The 22405-nt window shown below is 40.2% G+C and overlaps 1 protein-coding gene and 1 long non-coding RNA gene across 4 annotated transcripts; both read right to left on the bottom strand.

Annotated features, from left to right (window-relative positions):
* Positions 1-1468: 1468 nt before the first annotated feature.
* LOC116329091 lies at positions 1469-6364 on the bottom strand. The gene is made up of 5 exons (XR_004200140.2): positions 6293-6364; positions 2148-2252; positions 1994-2071; positions 1855-1908; positions 1469-1770 (listed from the first exon to the last, which is right to left on the bottom strand). It is a non-coding gene; the product is annotated as an uncharacterized LOC116329091 (long non-coding RNA).
* Positions 6365-7272: 908 nt separating this feature from the next.
* Positions 7273-22399, bottom strand: rgs14b (regulator of G protein signaling 14b). 3 transcript variants are annotated; one of them, XM_039617485.1, is made up of 16 exons: positions 22359-22399; positions 22127-22260; positions 18486-18507; positions 18175-18326; positions 17971-18063; positions 16417-16560; positions 16147-16320; positions 14963-15044; positions 14765-14829; positions 14365-14583; positions 14036-14112; positions 13547-13673; positions 12488-12569; positions 11613-11662; positions 9040-9139; positions 7273-8403 (listed from the first exon to the last, which is right to left on the bottom strand). In XM_039617485.1, exons 2-16 carry the CDS (start codon positions 22247-22249, stop codon positions 8129-8131), a joined length of 1785 nt encoding a protein of 594 aa, XP_039473419.1. In that variant the 5' UTR covers positions 22250-22260; positions 22359-22399; the 3' UTR covers positions 7273-8128. The 3 variants fall into 3 exon arrangements, with proteins under 3 accessions (XP_039473419.1, XP_031606879.1, XP_031606880.1); XM_031751019.2 differs by lacking the exon at positions 22359-22399 and having other exon boundaries at positions 22127-22345; XM_031751020.2 differs by lacking the exons at positions 22127-22260; positions 22359-22399 and adding an exon at positions 21377-21520.
* Positions 22400-22405: the final 6 nt, after the last annotated feature.

Consider the following 22405-nt stretch of genomic DNA (forward strand, 5'->3'; position numbering starts at 1 on the left):
AAAAACACACACACACACGTGTAATCACTTAAACACACACTGAGCGGCTCTAGAGCTCTTTGGTTAAAAAACACTCCACGTTGCAGTTAATCCCATCTCCAGATGTGCGAGTCACAGGGTGGCTGCTGCTACTGCACAGCCTGCCGATGAACCAGACGGGGGCTAAATTCTGCCACGCAAGGCGTCCTGCTTGTGTTAATCTAATACAAAAAAATAAAAGCCTCTGGGTTTTTAACAAAGGGGCCCATAACAATATGAACAAAACGTCAGTTAATTATCTCTACACAGGTGTGTGTCTTATTCTAAAGACTTTATTCTTGTTTTGACTGGCTAGGTGACACTAATCGGCACTCTCCAGAGAAAGTCATTCAGATTAATACTAATCTCTTTTATCTTGATCACTGGCACACTGTTGTCATCTACACGAAGGGAGTAATGATGCTTTAAGAAAAAGAAAAAAGCACTCTGATTTTTATATAGATTTGTGTGTTTTTTCGTGTCTGTTGTTAACACAAGAGCTAAAACCTTAACTGGAGTTTCACATTCACAGAACTGAAACAGTCAGAGTCAAATAATCAACTTGATTTCATGATTTGACCACCTAAACTGCTGGTCTAGGAACAAGCGTCAATCCTGCCACATGTACGGCCTCCGTTTCAGATTATGTGATTCCCAAACTGCTTGCTGCGGCCCCCTAGTGGGTGTTGAAGTTAGGCCTGCAGGCGTGCTGGCCAAGGACAGGCATTTTACAATAAAAAAAAACAAACAAACAAAAAGCAATCACAACTATTAAAAGCAAACCCATGGAATTTAAATGACTTCTTATCGTAGGTGGCAGACGTAAAGCTCTTAAGAGAGAATCGGCTTTAACAAGCAAATCAATCAACAGAACTTCAACAAGCAAATCAAAATAAATCACCGAGAAGAAAACACTCCATCGTAGTTTCATGCAGTAATCAGAGTTATGATTAAAGGATTGCGTAGGTGGCAGAAGATTGCCAGATTTCAAATTGGGCTTCGGACTTTGCAAGTCTGTAAAAAAAAAAAAACTGCAGTAGATGTTTCAAAGTGAAAAGAACATTTGAAACTAATGTTACATACAGCAGCTCTTCTATCCTTACACATTAGCACCTTTATTTATTTTTATTTAAAGATACACTGAGACTGCCAGTGAATGCATCGATGGGATAATCTTACATATTGTTGGGTGATTTCATAAAGATTTCGATTTTAAGCTGTGCTTCTTTCTTCCGTTGCTCCACACCATTATCTGTCTGTATTATTTCCAACAGCCCACAGTTGGCTTAGTGGAGGTTAGTAAATACAGATTCACTCAGCAACATCACTTTATTGTTACTACACATTCAGGTGGCATGTATACACCACTCACAGTACAATGAAACAATATCATCACAGGTGTCCTTCTGTTCACATACATGTAGTTTCAGTGGTAGGGTGAAGTAATGTGTGTGTGTGTGTGTGTGTGTGTGTGTGTGTGTGTGTGTGTGTGTGTGTGTGTGTGTGTGTGTGTGTGTGTGTGTGTGTGTGTGTGTGTGTGTGTGTGTGTGTTTTAGTCCAATTCTGTCCTTTTAATTAATTCATGGCTTGCATTTTTTTCATATACTATTCTGCCTGTTCCCCTGTGTACTTCTGCACATTTTATGTCTCAGGTTTATGATGATGTAGCTTTATGGCATCTTTTTTTGCTTTTGTTCATCATTTCAGTTCTTCACTGGAGGATGACGGTGTCTCAGAGCCATCAGGACATTCCTGCAACAAATAAAAATAAAACTCTGGTTTTAAACATAGCTTTAGGCTTTAATGCCAATACGTTAGAACAGTGATACATCTCACCTTCACTCTCTCCAGCTCTGGTCTGCCTGGAAGTGATTTTTGTGAGGAAAAGGCCTGTGAGGTAAGACAGTAAGGTTGACTCATAGGGTGAGGGAAGAAATAGTGTGCTATGGTGAATGTCAGGCTGCTGCAGGCTCACCTTCTTTGACTGCTGCACCTCCTCTGTGGACTTAGACCTGTTTTTCATGTGTTTCTGAGGAGAGGTGTTGGTGGGACTCTAGGCAGAGGGAAGGGTTGCATTAGACGGCGAATGATTAAAATTTAGTGCATCAGACTATCGGGTTCTCACGTACCTCATTTGTCTTCTGCTCCATGGCTGAGTTTTTCCTCAGACGTTCGGGGCTGTGGGGACTTTAGGATGGATCACTCTGTTTTTCTTGCAAACTTTGGTTGTGCAACTAAAAGGTTAGGAGAAAAAATGAGAGAAACTTTCAAAACAACGTGACTGCATGCAACAACAACAGACAAGGGAAAGTCATTAATATATCCAGTAAAATGCAAACAATTAATCTTGCCCTAAGCGGTCTGATCCACTACAAGAGATCCAAGTGAAGCTGGAGCAAGAGAGTGTGCAGTTATGAGCTCTTCTCACTAGAGGGTGTCTCTGACTCAGAGATACACTGCTGCCGATTTCAGCGTCCTGCTGGTTGTTTTTAGCTTTGGGATTCAATTTTCTCTACTGGCAGTAACAGGCATACTTAAAAAAAGGAGGGGGATGGTAATTCTTCTGACCTTGTTAGATTATACATAAATCCACCAAATATTTAAAAAAAAAAATGTATTTCACTATATAAACAGTGCTTGTGGGAGCCCTAACAGTTGACATAACAGAAGCTCAACGTGACTAAATCAAACTTTAGCTGAGAAGACGAAAGCAAAACAGCAAGTAACGGCAAATAAAATCGTGAAAAGAAGGAATGCTCTCAACAAGGACACACACAGTTACTCAAACAGTGATTCCTCGAGAACTGAAAGGCCACAGAGAATAGTACCCAACAGTCACAGCCAGGGCCACAGCTGGAGTCATGAGCCCTGTTGGCTGAAGGACAAAACACCCCCGGGTCTGGTTCAGTGAACAAGAGACTTTTTTTCCCTTTCTTTTTTTAACAGTCCATCAGCCTCCCTTTTGATGTCTGCTTCTCTCTGTCAGGCACACCAATGAGATTCTAATGGTTTGAAGGGGTGGTTCAGTGCTGCTGTTCAAAAAGAAGAAATAAAATATCTCATAGGTATTTCAAATAAAAGACTTGAGCTTAAAAGCTATTGGTTGAACATGGAAACCACATTATTTAAAGCGGAAACTTTAAAATAAGGTAGTTATTTTAGTTTTCTGATGCTTTTGTCTACGTCCTGCAGAGAATAGCAGAAACACCATCTAAGCGGATCTATCACTTTTGCCAGTATTTTTTTTCCTGGCTCTTTTTCCTATGATTTGCCTTTTGTTCTGTCTCTCTCTCCTCTCCTCTATTCTCCTTCTCCTCTCCCCCAACCAGTCACCACAGATGGGTGTCCCACCCTGAGCCTGGTTCTGCTGAAGGTCTGTTCCTGTTAATAGGGAGTTTTTCCTTCCCACTGTCACCAGGTGCTTGCTCGGAGGAGGTTGTGCAATTCTTGGGGTTTCTTTAATATTGTAGGGTCTTTACCTTACAATATAAAGGAACTCGAGGTGACTGTTGTTGTGAATGAATTGTTTAAAAATAACTGTAAATTGAATTAAAAATGTAATTTGGCATACTGCAACCTAATAAATATGCAAAATGATGTGGGAGTAACAGAAATAACTTCATATCCTTGATGTTTCTATATTAAAAAAGATACCTGTTTCTAAATCCTGATTGGTGCAGAGACATATGCAACATTCCCATCGTGTAACTGAGGCAACTGAGTCATTTCACAAAACGCTGTGTTTGTTTCAGAGCCTTTAAAGCATCAATCATCGCTGAGTTTTAAAATGTAGCATCTAACAGACAGCTTATCTCTTTCCAAGGTGCATGCTTTTACAATTTACTTATTGCTTACTTTTTACTTACTGATGAGGCTAGAATGCCAAATTAATACATATGTATATATATATACGTATATATATATATACATATACGTATATATATATATACATATACGTATATGTATATATATATATACGTGTATATATATATATATATATATATATACGTGTATATATATATGTATATGTATTCTCTGACTGAAGTCAAATAGTCTACTATTCTGGGCTCCAGTTCTGCCTAATCTTACAGGAAGCATTTAGCCCAGGGCTCATAAAGAATGAATAGGAAATGATCAACGGGAGCTCACTCACTCGCTGTGATGGCTGACTGGCTGACATCACGGTGGCATCACTTTTGATGCTGCAGGGAACTCTGGTACAAAGTCCTACCTGAAGTGGAATATATGTGATATTCAGTGAGGCCAGAAATACTCCACTGGGTCAGTACCAGTGGAGTTTCTGGCTTCTTTTATACAAGCTCCACTACCACAGAACATGTATGTTTGTTCGGTAGGTACAGCCAGGAGGGATGATGAACTCTCTGCACTTACTTTAAAATGTGCATTATAGCCCTTTGAGGGACAGCTGAGGATAATCTGAGGCTTGATGGCAGGGCAGGCATTCAAAGAGTCCTGAGTGCTCTTTCTGACCAACTCACTGAAGGAAATGACCTAAATGTGAATGATTTGCTTGCTTGCCTCACTCTGTCTATCCCCCGCTTTCCTCTGTTACCGTCTTTTCATCTTTGTGTAGAAAAGAAATTCTTCCACTGCAGACGAAGCCAAGGAGCGGAGGACCGTATAGGTTAGACTGAGGCGGGTGGAAGTTCAGCTCCTTTGTAGCAGAGATAAAAACCCCTGTGGCTTTGAGAAACACTTCGCCAACGATTAATCCACATGACAAACAATCAAGGTGGCACATTGAAATCATCAGGCCTCTTTTTTTGATATGGATAAAAAGAAATGTACATGCATAAAGCTTTTACATGCCCCTACAGACAGGAGCAATCTTTACCATTTAAAGCTACTGAATAAGTTTTGTTCTGCAGGGATGGGCAAACAGACTCAATTTGAGATGCAGCAGAAGGAGGAAGATAAGGCAGAAAAGTTTAATGACTACGTAGCCTTTACAATCCTTAATAAAACGCTGCTGTTAACGTATCTGCGTTATGTAAGAAGCAAATCTATTCCAGAGGTTTGAATCCATAACCCTGAAAGAACCTCACACAGAGCCTATCTTTGCGTCTGGGTCAACACTAATTAACTCCCTAACTGAGAAACAGAACATGACTAGAGTTTCTTAAGCTTAAGTTTCCCGTGGATCTGTGTGTGGATGGATGTGTGTTCTGCCTCTACACCATCATTCCTGCCTTCTTCCTGCTCAACCTAAAGGTCTGCCAAATCACTCCCTGCTGGAAACACAATAAGTAGTCATTAGTTTCATTCGCTGATTTAGTCAAACATGCCAGTATCGCTTCAGCCATGTGTTGATGGTTTCAAGTCTTTTGGGAGGAATTCAAACCAGGAGATAAAAATCAGTGCCTCGGTCTGACATTTCTCCACCACCACACAAGTGTCTGCAAACATGCTGATCGCAAATCTTCACGTGGCCAGGATTTGTGCAATAAAATGGGCAGTTTTACCAGAAACAACACACGGCGAGATGGCTGGAGCACCAAGGTCAGAATGTGAGCAGTGATGGAAGAGAGCACATGAGAATGGCTCAGAGTGTCAAGGACATTATGCCGTGTAATTGATGATGATGTGTTATCTGTTTTGTCACACTCAGGTGGGACATGCACACAACCCAACTACCCCCAGCTGGATGTATTAAGTCAGTAGCTGCCCAGCACAACTGCCCTCTGTCTGAATCACAGCTGAGCCATGTGTATCTCACCTGATACCCGACTCACGGTTATTGACTCCATAATCGTTTCATTCTTAACCCACTGAAAGAAGACTGCCCTTCAACTGTGCACAATCTTTCAATCCACATTAATGTGCCTGCATCGATCGGCTGGATGGGTTTTGTTTTACAGCACTTACACATATTTTGCAGGACTCTCAAAGGCAGTGTGAGCACCCATTAAAAGAACTATTTTAGAAATCCAGAACCTGCTTGTTATTCGTCCAGATGTACAATGGACATAAAGCTTAGCTCAAACTGAAAGCTGTAAACAACAAAACAGAGACAAGACAGAGCACTAGCACAGTCTGAATGAAAATGTGCTTTTCCATGAATGAGGAAATGAAGGAGGCATAGTACTTTTCATCAAGCACAGTAAAGCACTGAGTGACAGAAGGGAGTGGAGGATGAATGATGCGGGTGATGGAAAGAGGAGAAAAAAAGGCAAGCACATCTACTGACTGAACGAGCCTTGCGATCATCGCAAATGAGACAAATGAAATGCCTGGGGTTAATTCATACACTCACCTCCTTCCCTCTCTTTTCTCCTCTCAGTACAGTAGGCGTGCAGTGGGGTAAATGGCACTCCTCATCTCACTGCTGCTATGGTGTCTGTGAGAGTACACCCCTCTCTGCCCATTCATAGCTCCGCCGACGCACCACTCACAGATGGATGGAGTCAGCCAGCCAGCCCCCAGCCCCCTCACCCCTCACACACACACACACACACACACACACACACACGACTACCACCAGGTGTGTCACTCAAAGCTAATGTCTCCAGGCTGGCAGTGGGAAGCTGTGGGTGTGACAGACAGGTATTGTACACTGCACATCAATGCTGACGTCCACAGCTCTCATCATTACTTTAGGTTATTTCAATGACAATCACATTATACCAGATGATGATGCATGCAAGGTGGCTTGACTGAGATTCTTTCAAAACATGTTCTCTGAAATATGCATAATGCTGACATCACTCATGTTGATGAGACCATCTATGACTCATCCAAATTGTTTTGTAACCCATACAATAGCCAAATACAACAGGAAGTCACCTTCCAGCAACAAGTCTGGAGACAGATTAAGCTGGTCATTGGCCACAGAGCCAATTTAAAGAGCCAATCATAGCATTGCAGTGCTGTGATTGGTTCTTAAAATAAATAAATAAAACATCATTATATGACAGCATTTTTGAAGAGTTTTCCTTTAACCAGGATACACCAGAAGACTCAGGAATGAATAATGTAATCAAAGCTAGTAACGTTTGTAAAGACTTGCTTTACCCTGTATGAATCACACAGTTGGTCCACAGGGGTTGTGGGGTCTGACTGCACTGCATATAAAACCCAATCACGTAGCATTCCTCAAGCCAGAAACTGACCTCAGTGATTCATCCCCGAAGAAACAAACAAAAAAAAAAAAAACCTCAGAGCTAAAAGCTGACACCTGACATCTTTTCCTTAACCAAAAAAGGAAGAAAAAAAAAAATATGCAAACAGACAGGATAACAATTTCTTATAAAACACTTTAATTTTTTTCAATACACCCTTTGGATTATTGTTAGAATCATTGCAACCGTTTCATTTTTATGATCACATTACTCATTTAATGAACTGGATCTTGATCTGTAGTCTGAGATGTAGAGAACAGGAATACAGGACATGACCAGGGCTTTGCAAAGTGCAGTCACAGCAAACATGGGGATCATTTAAAAAAAAAGGCAACAAAAAACAAAAACAAAACACCTAAAGCATGCAACACACAAATTTAAAAAAGAATATATATTAAATACTAAATCTGCATCAAATATTCCATGTATGTTGAAGCAAAGAAACAGTGCAAAAACATTAAAACCCATTTTGGACAGTCACTCCTTCCTGTGCTTAGTTTAAAGAAAACATTACTGCAAAGTAAGGCTGTGAAAAACAGAAGAAATGTGAACGATATATCAAAAACTGTACAGTATTACAAATCAGGGGATGAATAAAATGTATACTAAAACATTTAAAGTTCCAGGGTGACATTCTGACCTATAACTTTTTCATATAAGGTTGAATTAATCATTTCATAGCAAACATTTTCCCCATAAGGATGTGTAGTGTTTTAGAACGACACCATAAATGCTTGCCATGATCTGCCTTATTTACAAATTGGCTTAAAAGAAGGTCATTCATAAGTATACAGCAGCGTGTGGTAGCACACTGCTTTCTCAGAGCTTATACTGCGAACAATTAGAAAAAAGTGCTATAGGACTAATTATTTCTTGCATTAATTTTTTTAAATTAATCACATCACAGTTTTGTGAAATGTTCATCGTAGTTTTTTGATCACATCTTCGTTCATCCAACACATGATTGTCTTTCAAACTGTTGTTTCCCTCATGTCTGGGGATTTCGATTTAGCGGAGTTGGGGGTTTTCTTCGCTGCTTCGGCTGAATTTTCAGCTGAATTCTTATCCTCAGATTTTGCTTTGGAGTCAGTAGTGGAAGAACTGGCTATACTGGGATCCTCTGGTTCCTGCACCTGCTCTGTGGGCAACTGGAGGAAGGAAGGGACCTCCAGTTGCTCTTTGGTGAGAAGACCTCGTTGATCATCCACCCTGGAGTTCTGAGCCCTCGTCAGCATGTCCAGGAACCCTGTTATGGACAAATCATTGTTATTGCTGCCCTCTCGTTCTGATAAACAGATGTAATATAAAATGTAATCTAAATAGTTGATTTATTGACAATAATCTTGATATTAAACAAAGAACAGAATTTCAATAATAATATAAAACATGTGAGGAAAAAACTCAGTACTGGCACTTGCCAGTGGTGCTACCCCCCCAGGCCTACTGGCAGAAGCACTCATTGTATGAATTCAAAAATCCTAGGTGACATCCTTCTTGAGTTACCGTATTGACAAGTTTTTCAGAAAACTTGACCTCTGACCTTGAGGTTGAGGTCAAGGTCACCGATTCAAACTCATCCAAGACTTTTAGCGGATGCATCTATGGTATCAGTTATAAAAATTCTACAAGGCATTGTTCTCAAGATATCAGCAAGTGACGACAATACCCCATCAGCCTTTTAGATGGGTTGGCTAATAAAGATAGTCATACAACTTTACAATGCAACAATCATGTATATTCTAATGAAGTATTACCTACAAGTATATATTCTGCCATGCAGATAAAGACTGATATAACAAAATTCTTTCCCCACATTGATAACAACTCAGCTAATTCAATAACCTTAAACCAAACCACACTGCATATTGCCAAGTCATCCTACCGTCCATCTCGCGGTTCTTGGTAGACCTTGGCTGAGCCTTAGCTCTGTCTTGGCCCAGTGATCTGGCTTCTGGACCTGTACTTGCTGCTCCTCCCTGGGACTGAAACAGATTTCAGCATCATCAACAAACTATTTCTCAGCTCACAAGGTTTAAATCTCAGTAACACTTAGTAACTTTTCATTTCTAGTTTTCATAATTGAATCTGACGGTGTCTTGTGCAGCCATGTACCATTTCCAGACTTCGTTTTAGATCGCTCCTCCATCCTGACTCAAGCACTTGCGCGACTGCAGTACAAACTGAACCTCCTTTAGGGTGTCTCACTTCAACTTGAATTTTATCTTGGAGAAAAGGTGTGTGGGTCACAGTCAGAGCCAACTCTTATCACTAGGGATGCTCCTCAACATAAGGGTTAGAGCAGCTGGAGTTTGAGGTATATTTATGGTATATTTGAAGCATACAGGTGGCTAGAAAAAGACTTCTAGGGAACAATTTAAAAATAGCATCAGTGCCAAAAATAATTCAAAAGTGCACAAGACCAGCACCTGAAGGGCAGAATGGCCAAATAAAGAGACCTGTTTTTGTTTATTGAGACCTCAGCAGCTCAGCAGATGCTGAGGTGCATAGTGCACAGAGGTCGCACACCCCTTCTAACTTTTTGTACCCTTTAGAGTAGCTCAAGACTGTGTGTAAAGGGCTTCATGGAGTGGGTTCCCATGGCAAAGTAGCTGCATTCAACCCTTACATCAACAAGTGCAATGCAAACCGTCAGAGTCTTAAAGCACGCTGCCACTGGACTATAGAGAAGTGGAGACGTTCTCTGGAGTGACAAATCACACTTCTCCATCTGGTAATCTGTTGGACAAGTCTGGGTTTGCTGGTTGCCAGGGGAGTGGTAGTTGTCTGACTGCATTGTACAGTCTGTACAGTTTGGGGGAGGGGGTTTTGGCGTAGGATTGCTTTTCAGGACTTGGGCTCAGCCCCTTAGTTCCACTAAACTCTTTATGCTCCAGCATACCAAGACATTTTAGACTATTTCATGCTCCCAACTTTGTGGGAACAGTTTGGGGACGGCCCCTTCCTGTTCCAACATGACTTGCGCACCAGTGCACAAATCATTGTCTAAAAAGACATGGTTGAGTGTGTTTGGTGTGGAAGAACTTGACTGGCCTGCTCAGAGTCCTGACCTCAACCTGATAGAACACCTTTGGCATGAATTAGAGCAGAGACCGTGAGCCAGGCTTTCTCGTCTAAGATTAGTGTCTGACCTCACAAACGCGCTTCTGGAAGAATGGTCAAAAATTCCAATAAACACACTCCTAAAACTTGTAGAAAGCCTTCCCAGAAGAAGTGTGCTGGATAAAAGTTATATTAATTTCTCCATACAAATAAATAAATCATTACAGCCGTTGAGCCTTCTGTATTGTTTTTGAACTGGTGAAACCTCATAATAAAAGGATAAAAACATAGGCTAAGGCCTAAATCATTTTAGCTTAAATATTCCTTATAGTCATTTAATTTTGTAAACATTTTGGTAATACCAATTTGGAAAACTATAAACAGGGGCTCACATAAGTGGTCTGCAGGTGTGCATGCGCTGTCAAAATAAAAGACGCGCACCAGATAAGAAGTTGCAACGCGCGTTTGCGTACATAAGATTTTCTGGAAGAGGACAGACATTTGTTTAGAACTCTTAAAGATGTCGAAGAAGCAAGCTCCTTTAAGCAATTACTTTGGTGTTCCTCCACCTCCAAAGAAATGTCAGAAGGAGTCCGAACCGCAAAAGAAGCGCGTATTCTCGGAAAAGTGGTTGCAGGAAGTGAGCTGGCTTCAAACAAATGATGAACGCACAGAGATGTGGCGCAGAATATGCCGTGAAAATCCCACTCTAGCGGACAAAAACAGGGCCTTTTATATGTACGCAAACGCGCGTTGCAACTTCTTATCTGGTGCACGTCTTTTATTTTGACAGCGCGTGCGCACCTGCGGACCACTTATGTGCACCCCTGATAATAAATGATCATTTAATTTCTGACAATATTCTTATTTTACCTTGAATAAAAAGATGCACGTTAACATTACCCAAAATCATCTGGTGATCAGGAGGCTTTAAGTCTTCTTTGCAGAGTACCAGCATGTATATCCTTGCACTAATCCATTAAACATTTGTACAGACAGATTATATAGATTTGACATAATGTACAGTTTGTGAATAAGGCCTATTTACACACTGCAACATACCACTTATCATAGATTTATAGTGTAGATTTATATAGATACTGTGAAAGGGAAATGACTGGTCCCATACAATAGACTAAAAAAAAAAAAAAAAAAAAAAGCACTATAGTGACTTGACCAAATAAGATGATAATGAAGGTTGTTTAACATTATTCATGTTCAGCCTTGGCTTCATACAAAAATCCTCATTTGAGTCCTCAATTGTTATTTTTCCAAAATAACTTACCCAAAAGTCACAGAAGAAAATTTATGACTAAGAATCACAAAGCACCAATTCAAAGTTTCTTCATGATGATAAAATTATTTTTGTTGCCGCTTCAATAAACACTGCCTCACCTGGTTGGCTGCAGAACCGCCACCTCTGGAAATGCTGGTCTGCTCTTTGCCTGTATACACACAAAAATGGAAATTAGTTTGTAACAGTACTCCTTTTTTCAGTGTACAAGTAGCCAAAAAGCTGACAATGCTACAGAACTTTAGCATACCCATTATGTTAAACACTGACATTAGGCAGATAAAACATCTTAAGAATTAAAACGGTCCTCCTGGGATACAACCACTCTAATTGAATCTACTTGGCTCCTCCTGAACAGAATAAAAGGATCTGAGGCTGAGAGCACTGATCCAAACTGAAGTCAGATCTAGCCTCAGCAGTCGGGAAAAGAGGTGAGTGAACTGAAAGTGGCACAGCATTCAACAAACCAAATGGACTCAGACATTTCAACCTCAATTTAAAAGAAAAAAAAAAAAGCATGAAGAGGCTAAAAGAGAAATGCACAAAGAGAAAGCAAAGTAAAGAAAGAAACATGCAAACAGTGATGCAGAAAAAACATGACTGCAAAATGGACAGTGAAAAGACTCTTCAGACAGCCTCAAGGGAGAGCGCACCATGAACCGAAAAACACTTTGTACGAGCCATTAAGAAACAATTAAATCAATAAAGAGGCGCAGACAGCACCAGAGAACACACAATAATGGCCAATGTATCGCCAACATAATCAGTTGATGGAAAGATAAAATGTGCTGTTATCTGATTTCTCTGAAGACTGTTTTCATTTACTTATCAGCTAAGTAGGTTTGTTTTCATCCTGTGGCTTATTGTGCTCCTCTGGTCGCTGCATGCTGTATTATATTAAATGTTATAAACATGAATCGGCCTGTTTCACATAGAGGTAAATTTATGGGTTTCTAAAAAGGTCAAGTATATTAACCTTTGCTTTTGTCAAGTCGGAGCGTCTTATTGGCCAGATTAAACACATTGGTGTTCAGATTCGTAGGCTCGTCACTTCCAACCTGAAACACAAAGCATACACACATGCAGACAGCCTTAGCTGAACAGTACTTTGAGAATCAATCGTCTCTGCGGTAAATGGGTTGTGCATAACTTAGAAAAGACATTAATGCATTACTAAAATAATCTCATTACTCACTGCAAAGCAGTGTAACATTTATTAAGAGTAGAACCAGCATCTTAAGGACACACAGGAGCTGCTTAGAATTAGTTTCAAAATGATATCTTAATAATCTGAGCCATGCATTATTCTTCAAATGAGTAATTTTAATACAGCAATTTCAATAAAACAATAAGCCAAACATTTGTGTCTGTGAAAGTTGACAAACAAAGAAGATGACTCATTGAAATGTAGCAGCTTTGCAAACAGATCTACATGTTTGTGTGAGGCCTTATTTCCTGTAATAAGAAATGAAAGAAACCGTGGCTGGAAAATGTTTTCTGTGCAGCTGGCTTCCCTTTACTGAGAATGATAAAGGTTTTCAGTAAAGCAAGTTTTCAAAAAATTGAATGTGAAACTTTGAAATGTGAGAAACATTAAAGTGTCAGACTCATTTCAATGCAATTACAATGACAATGCCAACAAGGGTGTGCCATTCATTTAGTGACAGATTTTGAAATCCATCCTTAAAAGTTCTCCAGCTTTTTTGCTCTACTGAGTAGCTTTGCAAGACTTATAGTTCAAAATAATCCTAGACTATACATGGCTGAAAAATATGTAAAATAGATATTGATATTATAATATTGAAAAGAATCACTGGTGCAACACTTTGAAATTACATGTTTATACAGGTAAACACGCACATTGATTTTTCCTAATAGTTTAAAGGTTAAAAGGCATTTCACATATTTTTGTCGGCAGAATTCAACCAAAGAAAATCAATCATTCATTTAAAAGTGACAATATTGTTAATCTTTATATGGAAACGACTCAAAGAAAAGGTAACATATTATAATCCTACTCATATGCAACACTCACCATGGTGACCAAGGCCTCTTGTGGTTTAATATTGTGCTTCTGCAGCACCACAGAGAGAGCTTCCTGCAGTGTCTTACTAGACTTCGCCATGATCCCCACAGTTTTACCAGTGAAGGCAACCTCCAGCCTGAAACACACACTTGTTTCTAGAACTCTGCTTTCATACTGTGACTCACACTGAATCAAATGCAATGGAACAGAAGTACAGAATTACTGTCAGACAATGTCTGTAGTCACGAGGGTATCTGGCAAGGGATCTCTTAGCAGGAAACCCATTTCTGATTACATTTTGAATTTTATTTACATTTATTCAATGTAAAGGAAGAGTACAAAGATTAATGCTCGGAGAGCTAGACATTGTGTGCATATTACCACAAGGACTTCCCTCTAATATGGTAAGAAGTGACATGTAGTGGGGGTGTAAAAGCCTGCTATGGTGTCAAAGACAGGAGAAAATAGGAAGTGAAGGAAGTGATTCAGTTGACTCACGCAAACGTCACTCTGAGCTCTAAAGAGACCTGCTGATTTCTCAGTACGGAGCAGTCCTGGTCTAGCGATAATGGTTGCTGCAGAAAGAGAAATTATGTTTCAAACAGAAAGAAACAAGAGGGATTTTTATAAATGTGAACATCAACAGGGGATACTTTAAGATTCGGAAATTTGAGGGGGTGAGATAACACAGCACGAAAATGTCAGAACAGGAAGAAGGCAGTCGTCTGTCATGCTCACTGCTGTAAACAACTTTACAGTGTGGCTCAGGAGGCATTTTTGAGGAACTTGATTTAAAGCTGCAGCTGATGCAGAGCAAAAGTGCTTACCTTGTCCTTGCCATGAAGGTAAATGATAACATCTTTCAATGGGAAGCCTCTTTTCTCACAAAGGCTAGCCAGCAAGTCTTTGATTGGCTGGCCATTAGGCGTGGGTGCCAAGGAGGCACTGCCATCGGGCAAGTAGACGCAGCAGTATCCCCCCTCCAATCCTACACGACTCCCACCTCCACCCCCCAGCTCAGGGGAGCGGGGACTCGAGCGACCATTCTACATCACAGACAGAGAAATGAGCAGACTGTAATCCCAATCACACATTTTCCTCTATACTAATACTTGTCACCTCAAATATTAGTTTTGTTAATGGTATAGTTCCAATCATATAAACTGTAAATTACCATTCATTTCCCATAATTCCAACCAACTCCAAACGTTTTATAAATGCACTGACCTCCATTTGCCTGCAGATGGAGCCAAGCTCCACACTACTGGTCGACTTGATGGACAAATGGGACTCTTTCCAGGAAACCACGCCATAGGAGTTGGAATCATTGTTATTGATGAGATAAAGAAAATAAATAAAAATAAAGTCAGAAGATGTACATAAGACATCATAGAAGCATGAGATGTGTCATTTGGCACACATTACCTCCCCAGGATCCTCTTTTCTGTCGCTGTTTCTCTGAGGCACTCTTACCACCTAGAAAGCTGTTAGGGTCTGACTTCTTGCCCTGTTGGAGGCAGCGATGAAATAAATGTCAAACAAACAATAAAACAGGTATCCTTCATCTCGACCTTCAGTCCATCTACCGTATTTTTCAGGCCATAAGGCACACCGGATTATAAGGCACACTGTCAATGAACGGGTCTGTTTTCATACATAAGGCGCATTAAGCGAAACAAAACAGTCAGATAAGTCAAACTTTACTCAACTCATTCTTCTTGCTTCCTCCACTTCCGTACCATTGATTCATTAATGTTGAATTCTCTTGCAGCTGCTCTATCCCCATGTTGTAGCAGTATATTAATGACTAACCTCGTATTGTGGATGGATTATCTCAGTTGTTCTCCTGACTGAGATTTGGTCCGTTTACAGTATCCTGTGTTGCCATTGCATTTGTCCCTAACCATCAAGAACCCTCACATTAACTTTTATTAAGTGGAAAAAAATTAGCATTCATCCTCCAGCTTCACTATGTTTATGTTATGCTAATATAGCTGTGTCGCTAGCAATCACGTAGCACATCATTATATACCAGCCCAACTTCAGTAACCCTACAAACGTCACTGCTGTTTAGTTTTCCATTTTCATTTATGTTGGAAGTGATAGCAGAGCTGTACGTTTTATTTTTTCAGGAATCTCTCAGTCGGAACATGCTATATCATGTTTAGGTGGAAACTAGCGAGCTAACTTCCTGCTAACTTCTAACTCCGTTAAATTTAATCAATTCTGTTTTCATGGATGCCTGGATGTTAAACTCAATTGTTACACGTGGTAAAACAGCAACGCTGATCATTTTATTAAAGATGAAAGAATTTGGACAGTTTTTAACTCTCAGTGATGCCGCAGTGATCGTTTGACTTTGGGACCTGAAGCAGACGGAGTTTTTGGACCCAGATTACTCCGAGTCCACGAGGCTCCTGACTTCGTAGCTTACCAAAGTCGTACTAAAACATTTTTTGACAGATTTTTGACCACATAAAATCGGCTCGAGGTCAGTAAGCACAACCTGAATTCATACATAAGGCACACCATGATTATAAGGCCCACTGCTGAATTTTGAGAAAATGGAAGGATTTTAAGTGCGCCTTATAGTGCGGAAAATACGGTACCTTCTTTTCCCTTAAGGGGACTCTGGAGGCCACATCCTCCAGGGATCCCATGCGCGGAGACTCATTGGAGAGCCGAGGTAGGCCTTTGCCTTCTACTGTTGCCAAGGTGCAGCTCTGATAAAGAGGGGACCGTACAAAGCGCCTGTAGCTGTCCATTTTCATCAGCTTAAATATCTGAAACAAAGTAACGAGAGGGGGCACACAGTCATCCATGTGTCAAAAATGAATCACAATTATTGAGCAGAAGTAGTAGGGTTGATTCATACCAACCTGCGCTTGAGCTTTGTTAAACATGTCAGGTGTAGGCTGCTCAAGGTCCTTCTCCTCCGTCTTTGCTGTGTCATCAATGTTCACCGAGTAGGGAGCACTCTCAGACAGGTAAGTGCTGTAGATTGAGCGAGCTTCTGCTTTCAGCTGGAAAAAAAACAGCAAGAGCTCTGTCAGATTGTACTACTCTGAAGGTCAGCAATCAGCTAAACTTTGTTTCTTAATTACAGTTCATGAAGTGCTGAGGCACAAGTAAGATCAGACACTCGGTTAATTTCCCTGTGGATTTCATTTGAATGTTCAGCTTCTCAAATCCTCTAGTAAGTCACTTATTGTTTGCAAAGCTCCCAAATTACATGGTGGTATTACTTTAAGCGTTAAGCACACTCTATGTAGCATAAATTAAAGGAAACCGTTCTGTGGTTGTGTGATGTAACTCGTACAGATTTTATAAAGGATACGGTAAATCTTCCACATACATAATTAGGGCTGATGTATGATCTATTTGAATCCTGTCAATACTTTTTTCCTATTTCCTCAGTCAGTCAATCTGCAATGGAGATAATCTCTATGGGAGGTGGAGCAAAGATTCAGGTCAGCCACAGTCAAATGGCAAAGTTGGGTTTACTTGTGTAACACAATACTATATCTCATTGAATACTATAAATTATGAGTTAGTGCAGATATTAAGTTGGTCCTGGTGATGAGGTTTACACAGGTTTTCGTTGCAACCACTAAATATAAACTGTTACATAGGAATACAAATGTCCTCCAAATTATGATGCATTTGCATTACATAAATTTATTCTCCAAGATATTTGCCAAAAGATGTTTATAGAGCAAACAGCAACAGCTGGTAACTGTAACAACCATTCTGTAAAATGGAAAATTAGGTAGTTCCCACCAAACCTGTTCCTCATTTTTAATTGTGAATACTTAAAAATTTTACTCATCACTTCACAAGATAAATCTCCAAAAACAATCATAAAAAATTATCATATAGCAGATGTATTTTCTGCCACAGCTTCTGGCTGTTTGACTGTGGTTGATGCAATTAAAAGTTAGTGTCAGCAGTTAGAGTGCACCAAGTGACTTATTGGAGGGATCATCTCAAAATTACACAGAAAAATGCTTATGTTACTTGAAAAGCAACTAAAACATTACTGAATTACTGATGCACTGCCTATGATTGCTGCAGACACCCACAGTTACAGCAACAGGGCAACCCTATTCCCACTAAACAGTCCACTTCTTTTCTACATAACACAGGTTTTAACAAATGTGTGCTATCAGGGTAGTGGTTCACAAATATTTTTCCTGCCATATCCCACTTCAGAAGCCAGGAAAATTCACACTCCACACCCATCAAATATGATCCAAGTTGAAGGCCATCACAACTGCATGAGCAAACTTTCCCTTTAAGAATCATATTTACTTCACTCCATACTTTACATCTGGTAGTGCAGTAGTTCTGTGTTCCATAGTACAAGAACTACTGCATTAAAGTATTAATTAAAAAATAAATACATAAAAGAATAGTTTAGAGAGAGTTTATACCTCATCCAAGGAAGTGGCCGGAATCTTCTTAAACTTTTCACAAGCCTGCCAGAATAAAATGTTCTCCGCGCTGACCTCAGACTTTAAGAAGTCCTGCAGACAAACACACACACAGCATTAACATGTAAGGGTAATCATTAGTCAACATCAGCACTTTAAGTCTGCCTGAACTTGTTAAAAAATTTCAACATTAGTTTGCCTCACCGTAAAGTAACGGACCCCAAAAGGGTCCTCCAGCAGTTTCTCAAATGACACGGCCCAGCTCATGACACTGTTGGCTGGGCCGTGCTCTCCGGCTGGAGTCCCAGGAAGGCTGGTGCTGCTGCCGCCACAGCCGCGTGCGGACATGTTCAAATCTAAAGCATATCCAGGCACAAACACACCCATTTATCAGCACAGAAAAGCATGACCAAGAGTGAGACTGAATCAGATATTTTCATGCACAGACATGTTCACGTTGTAGAACTGAGATATGTACAGGATTAGCAGCATGCAGGTTGGCTGCTCATGCTTACCTCCATCTGACACTGCCTGGCTCTGTGAACAGAGAGAGTAATCTGTCAAGTAACTTTACTTCAACAGTTAAAACTAAAACTGAGAAAAAGCCTAATGGTGAATACTCTTTGTTATTGTCTGTATAATACTGATAATATTATTCAAATGTATCCCAAGTATATTTTCTTCAGGCTGCACAGTCAAAATGAAAGAAGAAAGTTTACTTTGACCCTGTTTACACAGGATTGTGGAGATTCTCACTACAGCTCAATATTACTGCAACTACTATACAGCACTACGATGAAAGCCTTTAGGAAGGGAAACATGAACAGCAGCTGCACATTATTTCTCTCTTCTTGTTTTTTTTTTCCCCAACCTGTAACTCTGTAGCGCAATCAGCCAAAGCTGTTTTTACAGGAAGTGGTTGCAAAACTGGTGACAATAAGCCTCATTCAGCTTTCAGAGCACAGAAAATGCACATCTTGTAAATGTTCGTTTCAACCGACACATTTTTTACAGAAACTGAATGAAATCTGCAGACTAGTTAAACACCTGTAACCTATAAGCTGTGATCACAAACATGTTTTCAAGTCACCAAGATACTGATCTGACGTATACACAGAAAAGCTTCAGCTTATGGAAATATTGTTTAAACAGCAGCAAATTAGCTCACAGCAGAATTTTTGGTTTTAATCCATAGGGGACCGTCGATGGATACATTTATGAGCTTTGTCAAGGTTTCCTCTTCATGCTCTGGTTTCCTCCCACAGTTCACAGACGTGTGGGCTCTGATTCTAAAATTGCCCAAAGGTGTGAATGTGTGTGTGTCTACATGTCTGTATAGTCTGTGTGGTAGTAACTTGCCCAGAGTGTGTGGAGGATATAGGTCTTATAAATAAAGTACCATTGTCATAACTGATAGCAGTGAGTGTCATTTTAATCAATGCAAGATTAAGCAGCAGTACACTTTGTTTTTAACTGATAACACTGATGTAACTGAATCCTTTACATCAGCAGTCCCCAACCCCCGGGCCTCGGACCGGTACCGGGCCGTGAGAGTTGAGGCTCGGGTGTGAAATGTATTGTTTTCAGGGTTTTTATCGGTTTTCAGCGTTATTTTGTTATCGTTTTTATCGTTAACTCGGTTTTCCTGGGTCTTTTCACGTGTGTTATGAATAATTCTTCTTTTTTCCCGGTACCGGTACTAGTTTTATTTTGTTGTATTTATCCGCTACACCTTACAGGCTGGTCCGTGAAAATATTGTCGGGCATAAACTGGTCCATGGCGCAAAAAAGGTTGGGGACCGCTGCTTTACATTACAGAAAAAGGCAAATATCTTCACAACCCTGCACAGTAACTGTAACTTCCACTTTGTGTTAAAGTAGAGCATTTAACTTTTTATGAATAGATTACTTTCATTTTCATTCTTTGTTAAATATTACCTTTGTGACCTGATCTTTACTTAATATTCTAGCTTTTTAAGTCATGGAGGCTAGCTTCTTAATTATTTGTTTATTTTGTTAATGAAGGCCATTTAAAAGTCGAGGTTTACACAACGTGCGCAGTTAATCTTGATTGCATTTCAGAATATTTGTAGTCAAATGTTAAATCATGAAGTTATATTACTTATAATCTATATAACCAGATATAGATAACTACATAAAGTTATATCTGTCATGCTAAAACTAGCTCTGATTAGTAAGTCCTGCAAGGCACAATTTGCAAGGTAACCCAGCTAGATTAGTGCAACATAAACCAAACTGGTCATCTACATTGAAATTCAGACACATAACCAAGGCGACACAGGCTGAGGAAGAGGAGCAAATCATCCACTAATCAAAGGTCAGTTTGCTCAATTCCCAAAACAGAATCGATGGGTTTCACTTCTAGACCTCCTCATGTGGTCGATACAATAGAAAATTAGCCTTTTCTTTTTCCTAATAGGTCACTTTTTCCTTTTATGCTTGGCATTTGCTACAAGCTTTCATTTGCTATATATAAGTTCTAAGCAGAGAGTGCGTCGTTGTAACCAAAAATAACTGATCTAGACAACAGCTCCTGTCTGTTGTTACATTTTGACCATATACGGTTGAAATGGGCTGTCTGTTTCTGCAGGTGTGAGTCTCTGTGACTCCACCTCTTCAGTTATTTGCTCTGCTATGCAAATACTGCTTTCATAGACAATAGTACATTTTCTAAACACTAATGAAAACAAACGATTCGTCACTGTCTTAATTGTAAACCTTGCATTCTCGTAAAATGCACTTTTAACTCTCTGAAAAATCTATTAAAGGAGCGATATCAAAATGCAGACATCAAACACAAGCCACAGAAAGCCCCTTTTTTAAGAGTACGGCAATATCCTGCTCTTGTGACTTAATATCCGTTGATACATTTTCACACCTTCTTTTGGCAGAACTGAAACATTTCAAGAAATGCAATGGTCTCACACCGAGTACACTGAAGCCAACTCAGCCTACACATGACAGATTGGACAACAGGCATGGCTCAGTTTCTCCTTCTGGCTCAGAATGGCCCAGCCTGTTCTCAGTAGCAACCAAGTGTAGCCACACAGGCTGATTCTGGCACTATCAAAGACTGGAGACAAAACACAAGCCAGCACGAGACAACTGCTCAAACCGCACTCTTGATACTCTGCATTGGAAGTCAGCTTAATAGTAACAGCGCCATTAAAAAGCAGATCAAAACAGCATACAGGGAGATTTAGAGTGCCTGCACGGCTACAAGAAGAGTAGTCAACACACTCAACACTAAAATGCCTTGACTAGTCACTGTGGAAGGCCTGTCAAAGCCTCCTATCATATACGTAACAAGCGTATCAAAGAACTACTGGATCCACAGGACGGCCACAGAACCAAATCAAACCTAACAAGAATGGTGCCAACTCACCATGTGGCCAACAGGGATCTCTAAAGAATTGCTGTTCTTCGCCATGATGGCCCAGACACCAGTTTCAGAGCTGAAGTCCTACGATGTGCACACTGTCAGGGGACACAGCAGAGTGCTCCACCCAAACTTGATGCACACTCTTTACACACTCACACACAAAAACTCATCACTTGGGTCTTCCTGTCACTTCCTGCCTGGAAGGGAAGTCTTACCATAGCAACAAGCCACAAAAGAGGAAGTATGGTTACTATGATCAAACTGCTCTCAGCCTACATCTTGAGAAACACTGTGATGTGGGTACACAGGCGAGCCAGACTGTCATTCTGCTTTTTAATGCGCAGTCAATGAAACGCTTGGTTATTTTGGCTTTCCATCTTTCTAAATAAACATGACAATTTTGCAGATTTAGTGTTAGACCTTCGTTTCAGAATCTGTCGGTTTTACTTTTAACTCAGTGAGGCCTAAAGCACACACATTTCAAGTCTTACCCTTCAAACGGGCCTCGTGAAAGAAGCCTTTCTTTGCTTTAAGCCCAATTTTGCTATAGGGTATCATTTAACACGTTACTGGATCATCTGAAAGCAAAACTCGTTACATGAGGCTTTGCACAGATTAAAATGAATTGATAAGAGATAAAAATCATCAGAGTACCACTCTTTCGCTATTGCAAACAAATGACTCAAGATAACGCTCAAGCTAAAACTGCACAGTCACGCAGAAAACCGAAAGCTCGCACTGTATGTGGCATACCTTCTTGTTGCCCAAGATGCTGCTGGATATGGCGCACAGTTTGTTATATTTCCGTTGCTGCTTTTGGGCTGCAACTTTCGCCAGGCGAGAAAACCTGTTATACACTCCGTTGAAAGTAACCATGGTTCACGATACTAGAAAACACAGAGCAGAACAGACTGTAGATAGCATTCAGTAAGGTGCTACCAATAACTATATAAATGTTTTCTACAGCCATTGGGTGCTACTTAACAACTAATTAAGTCCTGACATGCGCACAAGCAGGCCTGGACAATCAAC

This window comes from Oreochromis aureus, linkage group 2 (assembly GCF_013358895.1).
Source record: "Oreochromis aureus strain Israel breed Guangdong linkage group 2, ZZ_aureus, whole genome shotgun sequence".
NCBI lineage: Eukaryota > Metazoa > Chordata > Actinopteri > Cichliformes > Cichlidae > Oreochromis > Oreochromis aureus.

Excerpts from the sequence above, each read along its gene's own strand:
- rgs14b (XM_039617485.1), bottom strand. The coding sequence starts at position 22,249 with ATGGTTACTTTCAACGGAGTGTATAACAGGTTTTCTCGCCTGGCGAAA. Across the intron at positions 18,327-18,485 it reads CCAGGCAGTGTCAGATGGAG|ATTTGAACATGTCCGCACGC; the intron begins GTAAGCATGAGC and ends GATATGCTTTAG. Across the intron at positions 14,113-14,364 it reads ACCTTCATGGCAAGGACAAG|CAACCATTATCGCTAGACCA; the intron begins GTAAGCACTTTT and ends CTCTTTCTGCAG.